A 16,268-nucleotide genomic window follows, 5' to 3' on the forward strand; every position below is an offset into this window, starting at 1 on the left:
TAAGCAACACACAACTCAGTCACATGGTAAATATGATTTATATGTGGCAAATACATGCAATACACTGTCTACACTCTGAATGGAGGACATGGCCTCATTTTTTTCAACATAAACATTTATTTTACAGGTAAAGTGGAGCTCCATGGGAAACATATTGAGGTCGAACACTCTGTCCCTAAGAAGCAAAGGTATTTAGCACCCTCCCCCAATAACACTTCAGTTGTTGCATCTGTTAATGTATGGATTTAGCTGGAGAAGGGACATGTTGCTATTTAAGTTAATGCACGCATTAGATGTCGAGTTATATGCCTGGTGTGTGGATGTAGTAGTAAGACTCGCAAATCTAGTATTTTTATGAAGTTTTTGTATTTAGGCTACTCTTTAATTACATTGCTGTAAACGGTGTGGCCTACTCATGTGTGGAGTATGTGGTGTCGCGAGTCTTGTCTACGTATGCACTAAAGGCTACTCTTAAAACGAAAATGAAGGCTGTCCATTAATTACTGGGACACTTATTTGACACTGTGAAGGTAATATCGGTTGCAACGTCATCACTTAAATACCTCATGTTCATTTTCACCTCCGGAAGGCCTTGTCATAGGCCTAGGCCTTCCTGTGTGCAGAATTATTTATTTATAAAAAATGTGTAGGCCATAGCTACTTTTCACAGCTACTTTAGTGGCATTAGGTACGTGGTTACGTTGTGTATGTTGGCACTATATTGTCATGCACAGCCTAGTGACAATTGAGTTGCTATGTCAATATGTGGGATTGAAATTGGTTTAAATCACGTTACGACAACTACTGAAACTTCAGTAATTTGTTGCATTGCGATTATTCGTTATGAAGAGCGAAGCCTTTTAATTGCGTTTTTGCTTTAATTGCACACGAACGTTGTTTTGTTGTTGTCTGGGCGTTGTTTTATAATGTTGAATCTCCAATAAATTTGGTCTCTGGGTTAGAAATGTGAAAAATACTATTTCTGGTTATTAATCATGTAGAAAATAAATGGTTATATGTGCATGCATAGGCTATGCCTATTCTTGCTCTGGTCTAATTAATATTTTGTCATTAAACAGACGTGTATGTCAGTAAATACATATTGTGCTGAAATGTAATGCAATACTCACATCAAGTCAATGGACATTTCGTCAAAAATAATTTGAGTAGCCTAGGTTATTTATCCTGTCTATACATGCTATATCAAAATGGGGACAATTGAGCCCTCCCTCCATTACAGTTGACCCAGTTAAAAATATTACTAAATTTCAGCGTAGTTAAAAATAGTTTCAAACAAATATTCATTACCATTAACCTTTTAACACATGTAGGTTATTTGAAATTATTCGTCTACGAAAGTACGGGTTTGAGATTAGGGTGTAACAGTTTGAGGTTAGGCTAAGAGTTTTTAATTCAGGTGTAGGCACACCTTTTTTTTACCAGACTTTTTTTCAAGAAAACGTTTAATCAAAGGCAATTTATTTTGACTTACTAATATGTTGAAACATATGTTATGCCCTATCTGTAAAAGCGGTATGTGTGGAGGCTGATGTAAACGTATAGACTACATTCAAGTCTATAATAGACCGTAGCCCTGACAAGGAAAAGTCGTGGCTGTATTGCAATAATAATAGAAATATGTGTTATAGCCTGCCATTCATTGGTGGATTCTAGGTCTGTATGGGACCAACAATTATACCATTAAATTGATGCATATAGGCTTTTTACAACCTTTGTCTGTATAACAAATTCACGGATATGCATAGGCCTATGGGGTAATTTGAACGAGGCTGTATGTTCACCCTTCAATGGCATAGAGAAATATAGTTTAGGTTTTCGCCCTTGCAATAGCCTACATTTCAGTGCAACTGTTAGAATATAGCTGTGTTGAGGTTTTCGCCCATGGAATAGCCTATATGTCACAACTGTTAGATATTACCTGTTAGTTACTGCTGCAATGTTGGATCTAGAATCATAAGCATTTCGCTACACTTCCAATATCATCTGCTAACCATGTGCATGTGACCATTAAAATTTGATTTGATTTGAACTGGAGAGGCCTACCTTTGGTGATATACAACACGTGGTCGCCCCCACTGAGAGAAGTCATCCAACGTCACTTGAGTGGGAAAAATGGCGATCCTCATCATGAATGGCAAAGGGTGTTCTTTCTTTCTGTCATTCACTGCTGCAAAGCACGCACTCCTCTCTATTAATGTAGCAAAGCTGTTTAAGTTTTGTTTTCTGTTGATCTTAGGCCTTTATAGCCTTTACCATGAAGTTAAACATAGGCTATAAATGTATGTTTCGACTAGGCCTAATATCTTGCTGACACTCAAAATGGCCGCAACAACTCAACTAGCGGTGGCCAAATTCCTTTAAAACCAGCGTTAGGAATTTAAATTCACGTGAATACATTTTTATAGTTCTGTCATTGTCACCTGAACATATAAATTGTAGTCCTATCAATTATTTGGGAATTCTGCAAACGCTACCACAGGAGCCTGTGCTGAGTTGTGTTGTTTTAAATTTCCAATTAAACATGCTTCGCAATGCCTCATTTGATTTTGATGAGAAGCCCAGACATAGGGGCTTTAATGTAAAAAAAAAAAAATTTGAAGAAAGTGGTCATTTTATGGGGTATTAGACAATGGTTCAAACTCTGCTCCTTTGGCTCATGCCTCTCCTTGAGAAACCATGTGACTGGAGTGCAACACCAACCCATTGTTCCATTTTATTTCGCCCACTGTAAAATAACTCATTTTGACAAATATCTATTCTACGTGCCACTCACTATAGGCTACTTAAAATCACTTCAGCATATTATCTTGATCTAGTTTGTTTTCTGCACACTAGTGCTTAAATTAGGCAACTCTCCAATATTCAAACTATATTGTGTATTTATAATTGTTTCTTTGTATTGGCTTATGTTGCCAGTCTTGTTGATTAACACAAATATATATCTTCACAAGCCATGTCCTTTCTGCAGCGTCCTAAGTATTGAGGTGGACTTAAGCCTGTGAGTGAAGTAGAACCTAGTGTGCGATGTAGAGTTGTGGTTGTGTGTCAGAGAGAGAGAAAGGTGAGAGGGGGAGGGGTGATAGAGGAAGGATCTTCAGACATAACTCTGTCCCGCCTGACATAAGTGCATACACTATAAATTAGAAATGTATGCAGAGAGGGAACCCCCTCCCCTGCAAGTAATCTGTTGATGTGGCCCTGGGCATTGAAATGTACTACAAAATCAAATAAAATGTTATTTGTCACATGCTTCGTAAACATCAGGTGTAGACTAACAGTGAAACGCTTACTTACTATTAGAATTAAGCTGTTGTGACAACTCCTAGTTTGTGTCTGAAGTCTTGAGAAAAAATGGGAGACTTTGTTTGAGATGAGAAAGTTAAAGGTGCAATATGTAGAAATTGCCCCACCATTTCCTGGTTGCTAAAATTCTAATAGTTCGCCTGATTTCAGTTTAACAAGCAAGTGTAGAGAATCAATGTAACATCTAAACCGCCATGAAATATATGTTTAATAACCAAAAATATTGTATTTTCAGCTGTTTGAAGATGGTGTACAAAACCGAAAGTAAAAGAGCCAAAAATTAAACTTAAGAACGGGAAGCATAGAAATAATGCACATAGAACAGATCTACCACTCCTTAGACTTGCTTCCAATGAGAATGAAAAATCTGTTACTCACATTTCTATGGGAATTTGGTGAGGTCACACAAAACGTTAAGTGTTATATATTTTTGGCATGGCTTGCCACAACTCTAAAAAGTCATTTTGGAACATTATGAACAGAATTTTCAGATTTAAAAGAGTAGTTCACTATTTTTACAACTTGATGTCAGATGCTTCCAGGGCCTGAAATTAGTCTATGGGCCAGGAGAAACTGTAATCCATGGTTCGGTTCTCTTTATTAAACAGCCACTACAAACTTCAGCTAACTTTAGCCACCACAAGCTAATAATCAATGGAAGGGATGGGAGCATGTGAGCATTTTCTAAATGGCCAAATCACCTTTAAGGAACATCAAACCAAAAATTGAGTTGATTTGAACTGATTTCAGGTGAAATACTGGAAATACTTTAAAAAAACATACTCACATGGTCCTCTGTAGCTCAGTTGGTAGAGCATTGTTCTTTGCTATGCCAAGATAGTAGGGTCGGTTCCCGGGTGGCTAAGAGTAGCTGAAGTTTGGGGTGGCTGTTTAAAGAAAACTGAACCCTGGATTGCAGTTTCTCTTGGCCCATAGCCTACTTTCAGGGTGAGGAACCATCTAACATCAAGTTGTAAAATAGTGAACTACTCTTTTAATATATGTGTGTTGGTGTGGGTATGTTCAGCTTTTGTGTGTACCACACCTCTTCCACTCACGCTTGCACACAAACCCATGGCCCTGCTTCACTGATTTAAGCTTAATGAGGAATGCTACGTTAGCTCGAGCATGGCCGTTTGCAACGCCGTGTTGGGCCTATTTTGATGTGCCTACACTTCTGAGAGATGTTGAAACAAAGGGAAGTTCCAGACCCCCTCCTAAATGCCAGGTGCTGGTAAAAAAAAAAAAAATCTCCAATAGCCAACTACTACCCCCACATCACCCCCCGCCCCCCTCCTCTAGTATCACCCAACACCACCCTGAGAGAACCTGAAATGAAAAAAGAAAGGTTGGCTTCCTATTGTGACATCATGACCAGTGTTTGCAGGCTTCCAGGCCACTTGTCTATGCCCAGTGGGATGCAGGGATTGGCTATTGAATGCTTTGGGCACATCTGTATTTGGGGGGCAGGGTAGTTGCAGGAGTGCTTAGTGAAAAGAAAACATGCCCTCTGTACTCCTGATTGCATTCATTACTGTAAATATATATGAACTGTTTTGTAATTATCCTCCCATTTTGTCTCCTATCCATCCAGTATGACTTTCTGTTACTGTTGCGCTTATGTGCAGAAAATATGTTGTCCTCAGGGTTTTATAGAATTTGAACTGATTGTATTAGTTTGTCTGATGTCCTATTGATTGCAATAAACATATTTGCATATTTACTGTTTTAAAGTATGTTGGTGCTCTTTTAAAAAAAAAAAGTAGTGTTAAATGAGGGAAGAAAGTTTCCAGGTATGATTTTATTATGAGGGAAAAGCCCAGTATATGATTATTCAAATAATGTTTCACAAAGTTTCATTGAGAATGCTTGAAATTACTTTGAAATGTACATCGAAAGAATGAGTCAAAATGTGTATGCAAAACAGGTCCTATTGGGTTTTTTTCTTTCCCGCGTTGCTAACAAACTTCCTTGAAATATGTGGCACATATGAAAAATCCTTGATCTGCATCAATCAAGCACGTAGTAGTGCTGTAGTATTGCTCCCATTGCCTGTCTCAAGCTAGCAGCCAGCAAACTCAGTTTCTTCCTCTCATGATTGTTGTACTACCAAAGGCAATGCGAGGGAGGGGGCGTTGTAAGAGAGGGGGTGCGACCAATCAGCTGGCTGGAACACCTGTGTGCAGCGCCGAGAGGCCGTTGACGCTGCAGCACACAAAAAGGCAGTCCCTCGCTCCCTCCCTCTCCTTCTCCCTCGCTCTTTCTCACACACACACACATCCACTCACAGCTGGCACACACACCCGACCTCTCACACACCCACAGCAGAAAGGCATGTTCTGCGCTCTATTACATTCCTGATACATAACTTTTTGCCAGCCAGGCAGAATAAGAGAATGAGTGTGAGTGCGAGCGGCTGAGTGAGTGAGTGAATGAGAGAAAGTGAGACCAAAAGACAGAAAGAAAGAGAGCTGTCGCATACATGCACGCACGCTCCTCTACAGGGTCATATGATTAGCTGCTCGCTCTCTTTCCGGGGCTTCAGTTGCGGAATATAGTGGAGGGAGGAGAGGCAGGGGCGCTGCATCGAAGGACTTCCTTATGGGCTTTCAGAAGGAATGAAAATCTAGTGGGGGGTTGTGTGGGTTGTGGAGATGGCGAGAGAGACGTGTCCATTTCTGTGTGTATGGATTGGAGAGAGGGAAGGGAATCTGTTGGAGGGGGCTAGCTGGGGGGAAATGTGCACCGTCTCTTTAAGAAACTGCCAACCCCTTGCTAATGTGCCTTCTTCCCCCTCTCTGGTTTGGACCATCTGTCCTGTTTTTAAAGGGGCTGAGTCCCACTCCCTTCAGATCTTCTCGCAGCTTTGGACTTGCCATGGACACCACTAACCTCTAAATCCACCCCAACCCTGTCCCCCTCCCAACACACACACATCAACCAGCCATGGCTGCTGTGGGAAAAACGCAGGGGGATTGGCAACGTGTCTCGTAAATTTAGGTAAAAATGTGAACTGTTGACCTGGAAGAAGCCAAGGGTGAAAAGAAAGAAAGGCAGGGGGAAAAGACAGAATAAAAGAGGAGATCTTTGGGTTTTGTGTTGAATGGGAGAGCCTATATGGCGGTGGAGCAGGGAAAAGAGCGATCCACTCGGCTGGGATCAATGTGCAGCCAAATGGATTTGTCTCCATATGTGCGAGAGTCAGGATTTTCCGAGCTGCAACTGAAATGCAAGGGAAACCAACCCTTCCCACCTACACAAATCAAATCAAAATGTATTGTTCACATACACATGGTTAGCAGATGTTAATGCGAGTGCAGCAAAATGCTTGTGCTTCTAGTTCCGACAGTACAGTAATAGCTAACAAGTAATCTAACAATTCCCCAACAACTACCTAATACACACAAATCTAAAGGGGTGACTGAGAATATGTACATATAAATATATGGATGAGTGATGGCTGAGCAGCATAGGCAAGGTGCAATAGATGGTATAAAATGCACTATATACATATGATATGAGTAATGTAACATATGTAAACATTATTAAAGTGTCATTATTTAAAGTGTCATTGTTTAAAGTGACTAGTGATCCATTTATTAAAGTGGCCACTGATTGGGTCTCAATGTAGGCAGCAGCCTCTCTGAGTTAGTGATGGCTGTTGAGCAGTCTGATGCCCTTGAGATAGAAGCTGTTTTTCAGTCTCTCGGTCCCAGATTTGATGCACCTGTACTGACCTCGCCTTCTGGATGGTAGCGGTGTGAACAGGCAGTGGCTCAGGTGGTTGTTGTCCTTGATGATCTTTTTGGCCTTCCTGTGACATCGGGTGTTGTAGGTGTCCTGGAGGGCAGGTAGTTTGCCCCCGGTGATGCATTGTGCAGACCGCACCACCCTCTGGAGAGCCTTGCGGTTGAGGGGGGTGCAGTTGCCGTACCAGGCTGTGATACAGCCTAACGGGATGCTTTCAATTGTGCATCTGTAAAAGTTTGTCAGGGTTTTGACTGACAAGCCACATTTCTTCAGCCTCCTGAGGTTCAAGAGGCGCTCTTGCGCCATCTTCACCACACTGTATGTGTGGGTGGACCATTTCAGTTTGTCTGTGATGTGTATGCCGAGAAACTTAAAACTTTCCACCTTCTCTTCTCCACTGCTGTCCCTTCGATGTGGATAGTGGGATGCTCCCTCTTCTGTTTCCTGAAGTCCACAATCATCTCCTTTGTTTTGTTGACGTTGAGTGAGAGGTTGTTTTCCTAACACTCAGAGTGCCTTCACCTCCTCCCTGTAGGCCGTCTCGTCAATGTTGATAATCAAGCCCACTACTGTTGTGTCATCTGCAAACGTGATGATTGAGTTGGATGCGTGCATGGCCACGCAGTCATGGGTGAACAGGGAGTACAGGAGGGGGCTGAGCACGCACCCTTGTGGGGCTCCAGTGTTGAGGGTCAGCGAAGTGGAGATGTTGTTTTCTAACTTCACCACCTGGGGCGGCCCATCAGAAAGTCCAGGACCCAATTGCTTTGAGGGTATTATGGTGTTGAATGCTGAGCTGTAGTCAATGAACAGCATTCTTACATAGGTATTCCTCTTGTCCAGATGGGATAGGGCAGTGCGCAGTGTGATGGCGATTGCATCGTTTGTAGACCTGTTGGGGCGGTATGCAAACTGAAGTGGGCCTAGGGTGGCCGGTAAGGTGGAGGTGATATGACCCTTGACTAGTCTCTCAAAGCACTTCATGATGACAAAAGTCATTTAGTTCAGTTGTCTTTGAATTCTTGGGTACAGGAACAATGGTGGCCATCTTGAAGCATTTGAGGACACACACACACACAGCAGCGAGGCCCCGGGGTAGAGTTGAGCGGTCCCTGTGTGGACAGACAGAGGCTCGCCTCACCGTCCCATCTAAACAATTAGATGATAATGAACCAATGTGGAATTCGTTTGCATTGTAAAATGTGAACGGTACAATGTTTAAAAATGATCTTAGATATACTTTTTTTATCGAACTTTCTCTAGCTTCATTATGAAAGTTAAATATAGTTTCCTAAGAACAGTTGAAGTGTGAGAAACACTTTCTTATAGCTCAGACATTGTGGTAGGCTTGTCAAATATTTGCCTTCCGACAGTACTTAGTACCTCTGAACATTGTCACTTTTGTGTTTACCCAGCAAAGACCTTGAAGTCATCAGCCACTCAGCCTTGTTAAAATACTCCAAACCAGAAGGTGACAGTAGCGTTGGTTGGCAATATAGGTCTATGTGTGGAGCTTATTTTATGGTCTAGATTCCAATGTTAGCTAGCTATAATAGCAAGCTGCGCTAATGTTGCTATTTTGTAGAAAGCCATAGTTGATACTGGCCAGATGGCCACAGCTAGATAACTACCTAACATGAAGAATAATAAACTATTTAATTATCTCTCCATAATCCCCTACTGCCAGTGCCAGCTCATAGCCAAATATTTAGCTAGCTAATGTCAGCATATTCTCTAGCTAGCACAGCATAGCTAGCTAGCTAGGTAAGGAGTCTGCCCTATCTCGGCAGCTAACACAGGCAGGATTTGTAAACAAATCCATTGTGATTTAATTATAGTGTCAATATTAGTTATCTAGCTTGGAGGAATTATTTCGTTTTGTGTGAATTGCATCTGTGCAATTCGCTAGTTACCATCCCATAGCCTACATTGCATATGAAGTGTGACTTGCTCATGACATTTAACCATGGATGTAAATTGCCCTCTTTTTTCCCTTTTTGTTGTCACTCCTGTTGGCTTCCTCACGTGGGGGTTTGTTCTCTCTGATTGGCTCAAAGTCAAGTTATTGGCCACTGATGAGCATTGCGATTCTACAAGTAGAAACGTCCGGTTTGTTGCTACCGGGTCGGCACGAAGCAGGTACCAGTTTTGTCCTAGCAAGAGAAGGAACGGGTTCCTACAGTGATACAATTCTTTCGGCAGTCTGATTCATGCTTTAGGTTGTGCCCATACACTTTAAAGTACTTTGTTAAGTTAAATCCCGTCCTTTTCTCTCCTTTATGACATTTTACAGACTGTTCAATTTGGTTTGAATAAAAACATCAACGTAGGGTTAAATAAATGCCATTTAGAACGTTTATGAATGGAGTAGAACTGAAGGTATGTGGCCCTTTTGTGATGTCTGGCCTGTCTGAAGAGCTTTCACTACTAAGGGCGTTTGTTGATTTGTTTTTATTTATCACTTTTATTTACTCTGGGTCACACAGTCAGCTGATGTTTACTTACTTACCTCACTGTTCCTGGAATACAAAGTCTTAAGTCTCGCTCAGTCTAGCAGAACGCCCCCCCCCCAAAAAAAAGTACTTCCCTGTGTTAGGGGCCTCCCGCCCCCTCACCCCTGACCTCTCTTTGTGTGCCTTGTGAACCATCCTCTCTGGATGCTCGGTTGGGTGAGGAACACAGTAAACACCCCCAAAGTTTCCCCCTGGGGAAAACCGGAGGATAGGAGGGGTGTGTGTGCATGAAGGGGCAGTGCCTCTTAGAACTAAATACTTAAACATATATTTTGCAATGAGAGAAATTTAAGATCAAGGAGCTATAGTGTTTGTATGTCAGTGGTTCTTGTGGCAGAGTTATTCTGTGTAATTAAGTCCCTCTCTTGCTATTCATGTGGACCTTTACAAACCTGAAGTTGACTGCTTTCCACAGGAACTATGTGTACCATGGGTATTATGTCAAAGGCACGTTTTTCTGAAATAGTCTTTCTATTACATAAACTATTGAGGCTGGGATATGTTCCCTCTTTAAGTTGTCACATAGCTTCTGCTCCAATATGATGCAGCTTTTTGTAAATAAGTTAACCTGACACAGTAATAGCTAGATCCGACTGACATCCTCGTATTTAGTACCTTTTTATTAAAATGTATTACACTATCAGTACGTTTGCTGTGGTCTGTGGAAAGACCCATATGTGGTTGTCTTACCTAGTTGAATGCACTGACTGTAAGTCACTCTGGATAAGAGTGTCTGCTAAATGGCCGAACTGGAAAAAGGTATTCAAGGAGAAAGTCTCCTTTTACACTGAACATCATCTTCCCTCTAAATGTGGGAGAACGTTAAAAGATGAATAACATCATAGGTGTGCATCTTGTGTGATCTTCTTCATTTTTGCGAGTCCTTATTGGATTTCTCCTTGACTTTGTTGGATTTCCGTACTCAATGCAGACAAGCTTGTCTCGTTGCCTTGTTATGGCTTGTTATGAAATTGTCTATCAGTGCTATGTCTATCACGCCTGTTCCTTTGTATCCTTCCGAGTTGATATGGAAAAGCAAGGCCAGAGGGAACAGGGCAGAGCCTCTGTATTCTGCATCTGCAAACCCCCAAAGAAACTAAGATAAGCCTCCGGGCTGCAGCTCTAGATGGCATACAGTACGTTGCATCTCTCAGCACCTTTAGCCACAGTCAATCCACAGTGGGTCAGTAGGCAAGACCAGAGTGTCACAGTAAATGACTGGTGACAACTGCTATCCCCTCCATATCGATTCATTGAACATTGAAGGGTGTTAGAACAAACGGGTGATAGACAATCATACGCCACGTCCCACTGCTATATGTCTTGTTTCATTTCCCCGTGTGAAAATTCCAAGAGATCAATTTTTATAAAGGTGTGACTGGTTTATCTTTATTTCTGTTGTCTATTTATTAAATCAAAGGATATTGAAGTAATGTTTTCATTGGGAGGAACTAACATCTTGTTAAAATACTGTTATTGCCATGTTATTGTTAACTTTATGTGCTATAATATATAGTGCTGCAGAGTTTTAATGTAGATACATTTAGGCATCATCAAAAGACTGCTGAATGTTTTTCACTGTAATTCACATTAAGTTCACATGGCCCATGTTGTAGACCGAAACGCTTGTTTCTTTTGGAAGTTTAAATGAAACCACCACATTTATTTTCTCAAAACTTTGCTCTTCATTTATTAAACAGTTGAAATTGAACATGCATTACTTCACAATTTGAATGGATAGGTGTTGTATGCCAAGATGTTGATTTTTCCTTTCAAAGTGACTGAGCTATTCTGATATCGACTATTTGTGGGATTTTTTTAGTATACATTCATTAGTTCACAAATACGTTTGAATGTGTTTGCACATTTTGAATGGATATATATTAAATGCCAAGATGTTGATTACTCATTTCATAGCCAACGATGTTGACAATTTGTGTAGTGACAAGTCTTTCTCTCTTTAGATTTAGTTCACAGCAGTAAAAAAGTCACTTTTCACCAGCTCTGTTGCATTTAATCACCTCTTCTCATCAAGAACCCAAATGTTGTTTGTCATGAATGTGCTTCATCATCCACCTGTTTGATCACCCAGGGCAGCCATTTTGTTCCAGAGTGCTCCCTGTACACTTGGACGCCAATGAGCAGAGAGCCTAGTGGGCGGAGCTTCCCCAGTCAGTCCCCTTTGCTGTTCTGCTCTGCTTTAAGAGGTGTTGTGTCTCGTGTGGATTTTCCAACTGTGCTCCCACCTCCTTTCTGTGGGTGTCACAGTGGGGCTTGGCACCCAAAAGTGCCGGAATGTGGAAGGTCTCGATGGGGAGAGAGGATATTTCTTGCTCGTCTTCAGAAATCCTTGGCCCACTTCTCAATAATTTAGTCCAGGGGTTCCAAAGTAGCGGAGCTCTAAATTGTCTGCCAATTTCTATACATTTTCAAAAAATAAAAAAATAATAATCATAGTTTGCATGTCTTCAACATCCAAATCCTGTTTCACGAGTGGTAACCCAGATGTGAGTGCAGATCCCAGTTGTGGAAAGCGTAGATGCAATTCTAGTGCACATATTGTATGTACTGTACAAGGTCATTAAAGCTCTGAGAAAGATAAAACTGTTGTAGACAGAATGCTCTTTGGCAAGTTGCTTTCTATGGGTTTTCTTCTAAGTTAATGGACTGTTGAGCATTAGTTCCATTTTCATAATACATTTCAAATAGCTCAATGAAGTTATTGAAAGACTGTCTGCAGTGTTTCTGTCTGAAAAGACAGTTTGAAGTGGGAATGTGATAGTCGCAGTAGCAGCATGATCTAAGGATTGTGGAGTTGTGTGGGCTAAAGATTCATAATTGTATTATGTTCTTATATTAACTTAGAATGGGGTTCTTGAATGCTAATCAGACTGTTTACCTTTTTGTAATGAATAACTATTGATTTATGAAATATTGTTTTCATATAAACAATGATCTAATGCTATTAACATGTTCAGCCTCAAAGGACAACTTAAGACTTTTTGAAAACGGTCTTCAAATGACCGAATTAAATCTGAATGACATTTGTCATAGTATTGAATTGGAAAAGAAAACCTGTCTTTAAAGTATGTAATATGACATCACGCATAAAAGTGTTACTGAACCTTAATAAACTATGGTTTATCACAGGTGAGAAAGCAGTGTTATTCTAGACATCCAAAGTGACCAATTGATTATTGAGACAATGAAAATAATTGTGACTGAACAGAGTGTAGGTTTACAGGTCATTTATCTGTATTTTTAAAGTATGTCTTAGTGACCAAATAGCTCGGTCCTTCACGGGTCAACACTCTTGGTAGTGCCATTGCTCTATACAGTGGCCAGAAGTCATCACCATTTTCCTAAATAGTTACTGAAGGTCTACTTCATGTAAACCTTCCCATACAGTTGTATCTGAGGCACATGAAAGGATGACTTAATACTTGTCAACAGTCATGTGTTAATGGGGTTTCCCTTAACATTGAGCTCGGTGACAGTTTGAGGTTTGTTTCCCAACCTTTCCTAAAGTCAAACGACCTAGTTGCCTCATGGGTGGAATGTTATTCATGTTTTTCATAACTTCAGAATGTATAAACATACATTTTTTTTCAAACCTCAGAAAATCTAGTGTTTCTATGTCAAACGGTTTTGTTATATTTCAGTCTTCTGTGATGTATATAAAGTGTAATAGTGGGATGCAAACTCAAAATGTTATGCATTTCAAGACTGTATATCTGAAATTGTACAGGTAGGTGTTGTCTTCCATTTTTGAAGCCCATAACCATTTGTGTGAGGTGTATACTTCTGTAGATTTGTAGATTTGTTTAAGACTACCAAGTAGATTTGTTTAAGACTACCAAGAAACACTCTGTGTGACCCTGATTTAGCCCACGGCAGTATTAAGGAAATACTCAAATATATATATAAAAAATGTGCCTATCTCAAGCTTTAAAATGTGTAGTATTAGAGGGCAACATCAATGGAAAAAGATAGAAATCATCTAATATCATTGAGCATGATTACTTTAGATGTAGGAAGATAAGTGTTGACGTCTCTGCTGCAATTCACATCTTGATATAAGGTGGTAAGAAGGGGGTGTGTCAAATGATATGTAAGTATTTTATTATTATTGTTCTCTTATGTGGCCTGACAAAGCAAAGTGAAGACCCATTTTCTCCCCTCCTCCATTTTTCTACCCTCTATCGCTCCTTCTCGCTCCTTCTCGCTCTTTCCCTTTCTCGCTCTTTCCCTCAGTCTCACAGCTCTGACTCTGAATCAGTTAAAATGGAGCCTCCAGATCACATGTCTGCCAAACAGGCATGTGCTGGTATGGCCATGCTATCCCCTTTCACACACACACACACACACACACACACTACAAGGCAGAGGGAGCGAGGGCGGCTTACAAACCTACACCCTTACTCAACCCCCTTCCCCCACCTCATACCTCTCCCCCTCATACTAGTCACTTCATCACACTGGGAGTGTGTGCCATGTCACACCAGGACACATGCTCACATGGATGTGAGTGTGAGTGTTGGATTTCTGGATTAAGATAATTTGCTGAGTTGCTGCGCACATAGATCGAGGAGCGATGAGATCTAAATCTATTGAAATATGTTTTGTGTTGATATTATTTTTGTCCGGCAAACATACAAAAGCCAACGTGCATGGTTGCTTTGTTATTTGATAATGCACAGCTGTATTTTGCCTCCCCAGTTGTGGTTGCAGGTGTCATTTCAGTCTCATACGAAAAGGATGAGGTTGAACACACTCTGACCGATGTAATGAATAAAACTTGTTTTTGTGTGGTTTTTAGTTAAGGTTCAGGTCTAATTAAAATGACTGGCATGTTGGGATGCCATTGGGTCAAAATGTTATCCTTGTCTTCATTATCCATATACAGATAACTGCCAAAATAATGGAAACACTTGAGTAAATGAGGGTTCTGTCGGCTCTGTTATGGTGTGGGGTGCATTTTCCTGGCATGGTTTAGGTCCTCTCATCCCCTTAGAGGGAAAGGTAAACCCCAATTAAATACACAGCCATTCTGAGTGATCACCTTCAACCTATGGTGAAGCACTTCTATCCTGATGGAAGTGGCCTCCTCCAGGATGACAATGCCCCCATCCACAAGGCACGAGTGGTCACTGAATGGCTTGATAAGCATGAAAACGATGTAAACCATATGCCATAGCCGTCTTAGTCTCCAAATCTCAACCCAATTGAACACTTATGGGAGATTCTGGAGCGGCAACTGAGACAGCGTTTTCCACCACAATCAACAAAACACCAAATGATGGAATTTCTTGTGGAAGAATGGTGTCACATCCCTCCAATAGAGTTCCAGACACTTGTAGAATCTATGCCAAGGAGCATTGAAGCTAGTTCTGGGTTGTGGTGGCCCAACACCCTATTGAGACGCTTTATGTTGGTGTTTCCTTTATTTTGGCAGTTACCTGTTTGTTAACCAAGGTGTTGATTGATCTCTGCATAGTGAGTTTAAATGTGTTTCAATTCCTCTTCAACTCTAGTAATACTTCTGTTACAACTTTGCTAATAGTTACTTTATTGAGGGAAAATGTACTTACTAGACTGTGATATGTGGTTGTCTCACCTAGCTATCTTAAGATGAGGGCACTAAATGTAAGTCGTTCTGGATAAGAGCATCTGCTGAATGACTAAAATGTGTGAATATTAATATTTTGAGTCTGAGAATTTGATAGATTTGTTGAATGTTCATAAAACACACATGTACAGAGAACCCCTGCAGTTTGCTAATTTCTTAGAATAACTTCTGATACCTCAAGTAAATGTGAAAAAAAAATATTGCAATCTACCTGAAACCATGCAATGGAATTATGATGAAGTGGGTCCTTGCTTCAAGGTTCAAGTATTGAGCAAAAGGCTTGACAGAACTGTTATTTGTCATCTAGTTTAGAACTAATTTAGTTGCATTAGATTTAGCTCTTGTTATTTCTCTCTAAGGCTATGTGGACTGTACCAAACATAACACATGGTTAACAGAGTTGCGCTCTAGTGTGTCTTGAAACAGTTTTTTATTAGAATATAGAGCCCAAATATCTTTGCCATGTTGATCAGCAAGGATCATTACCCGACGTTCCTCAATCAATGTTTGGGGCAGCAGCCATGGCGTTGTGCTGTGTGTTGGAAGTTACACATGAGAAGGGAACAAAACAGAGGAAGGGAGGGATGCCGTGGCTGTTCCTAGGAGTCAGTTGCATATAGAATGGACTGGCCCCCCACATTCTGGACGTTGTATAGGTCCTTGGGGTTCATTGATTCAAAACAAAGTCAGAGCTGACGTCACACTCTCCGAGGAAGAAACCACCCTCTTGTTTTTGAAACACAAGTACATTGTGGCTCTCTTTCTCTCTCGCTCTTTCTCTATCAAAGTGAACTTTGAAGTTGGAGATGCTTGTTACTTTTAGCAAGGTTTTGAAAACTGTTTGTGGTCATATTGATTCATATGGATATTTTGGTAGATGTTTTTAGAGAAAGGTTTTAAGCGTTTATTTTTGTTAATCTGTTTATGTGACTGGGGAAAACAGAGATCTATACATGAGCATTGTAGTGAATAATTACCTCACACTTTGTTACTTTTCAAGTGTTCCGATTTGTTCAAGGACTCTAAATTCTCAAAAGTAGGAACATCTTATT

The 16,268-nt window shown here is 40.7% G+C and overlaps 1 protein-coding gene across 1 annotated transcript in view; it reads left to right on the forward strand.

Moving 5' to 3' along the window:
- LOC115110181 (insulin-like growth factor 2 mRNA-binding protein 1) overlaps positions 1 to 16,268 on the forward strand; it is a 59,891-nt gene that overhangs the window by 1,730 nt on the left and 41,893 nt on the right. The window contains 1 exon segment of the mRNA XM_029635604.2: positions 128 to 188. Coding sequence (XP_029491464.2) covers positions 128 to 188 — 61 coding nt within the window.

This window comes from Oncorhynchus nerka, linkage group LG26 (assembly GCF_034236695.1).
Source record: "Oncorhynchus nerka isolate Pitt River linkage group LG26, Oner_Uvic_2.0, whole genome shotgun sequence".
Taxonomy (NCBI): Eukaryota; Metazoa; Chordata; class Actinopteri; order Salmoniformes; family Salmonidae; genus Oncorhynchus; species Oncorhynchus nerka.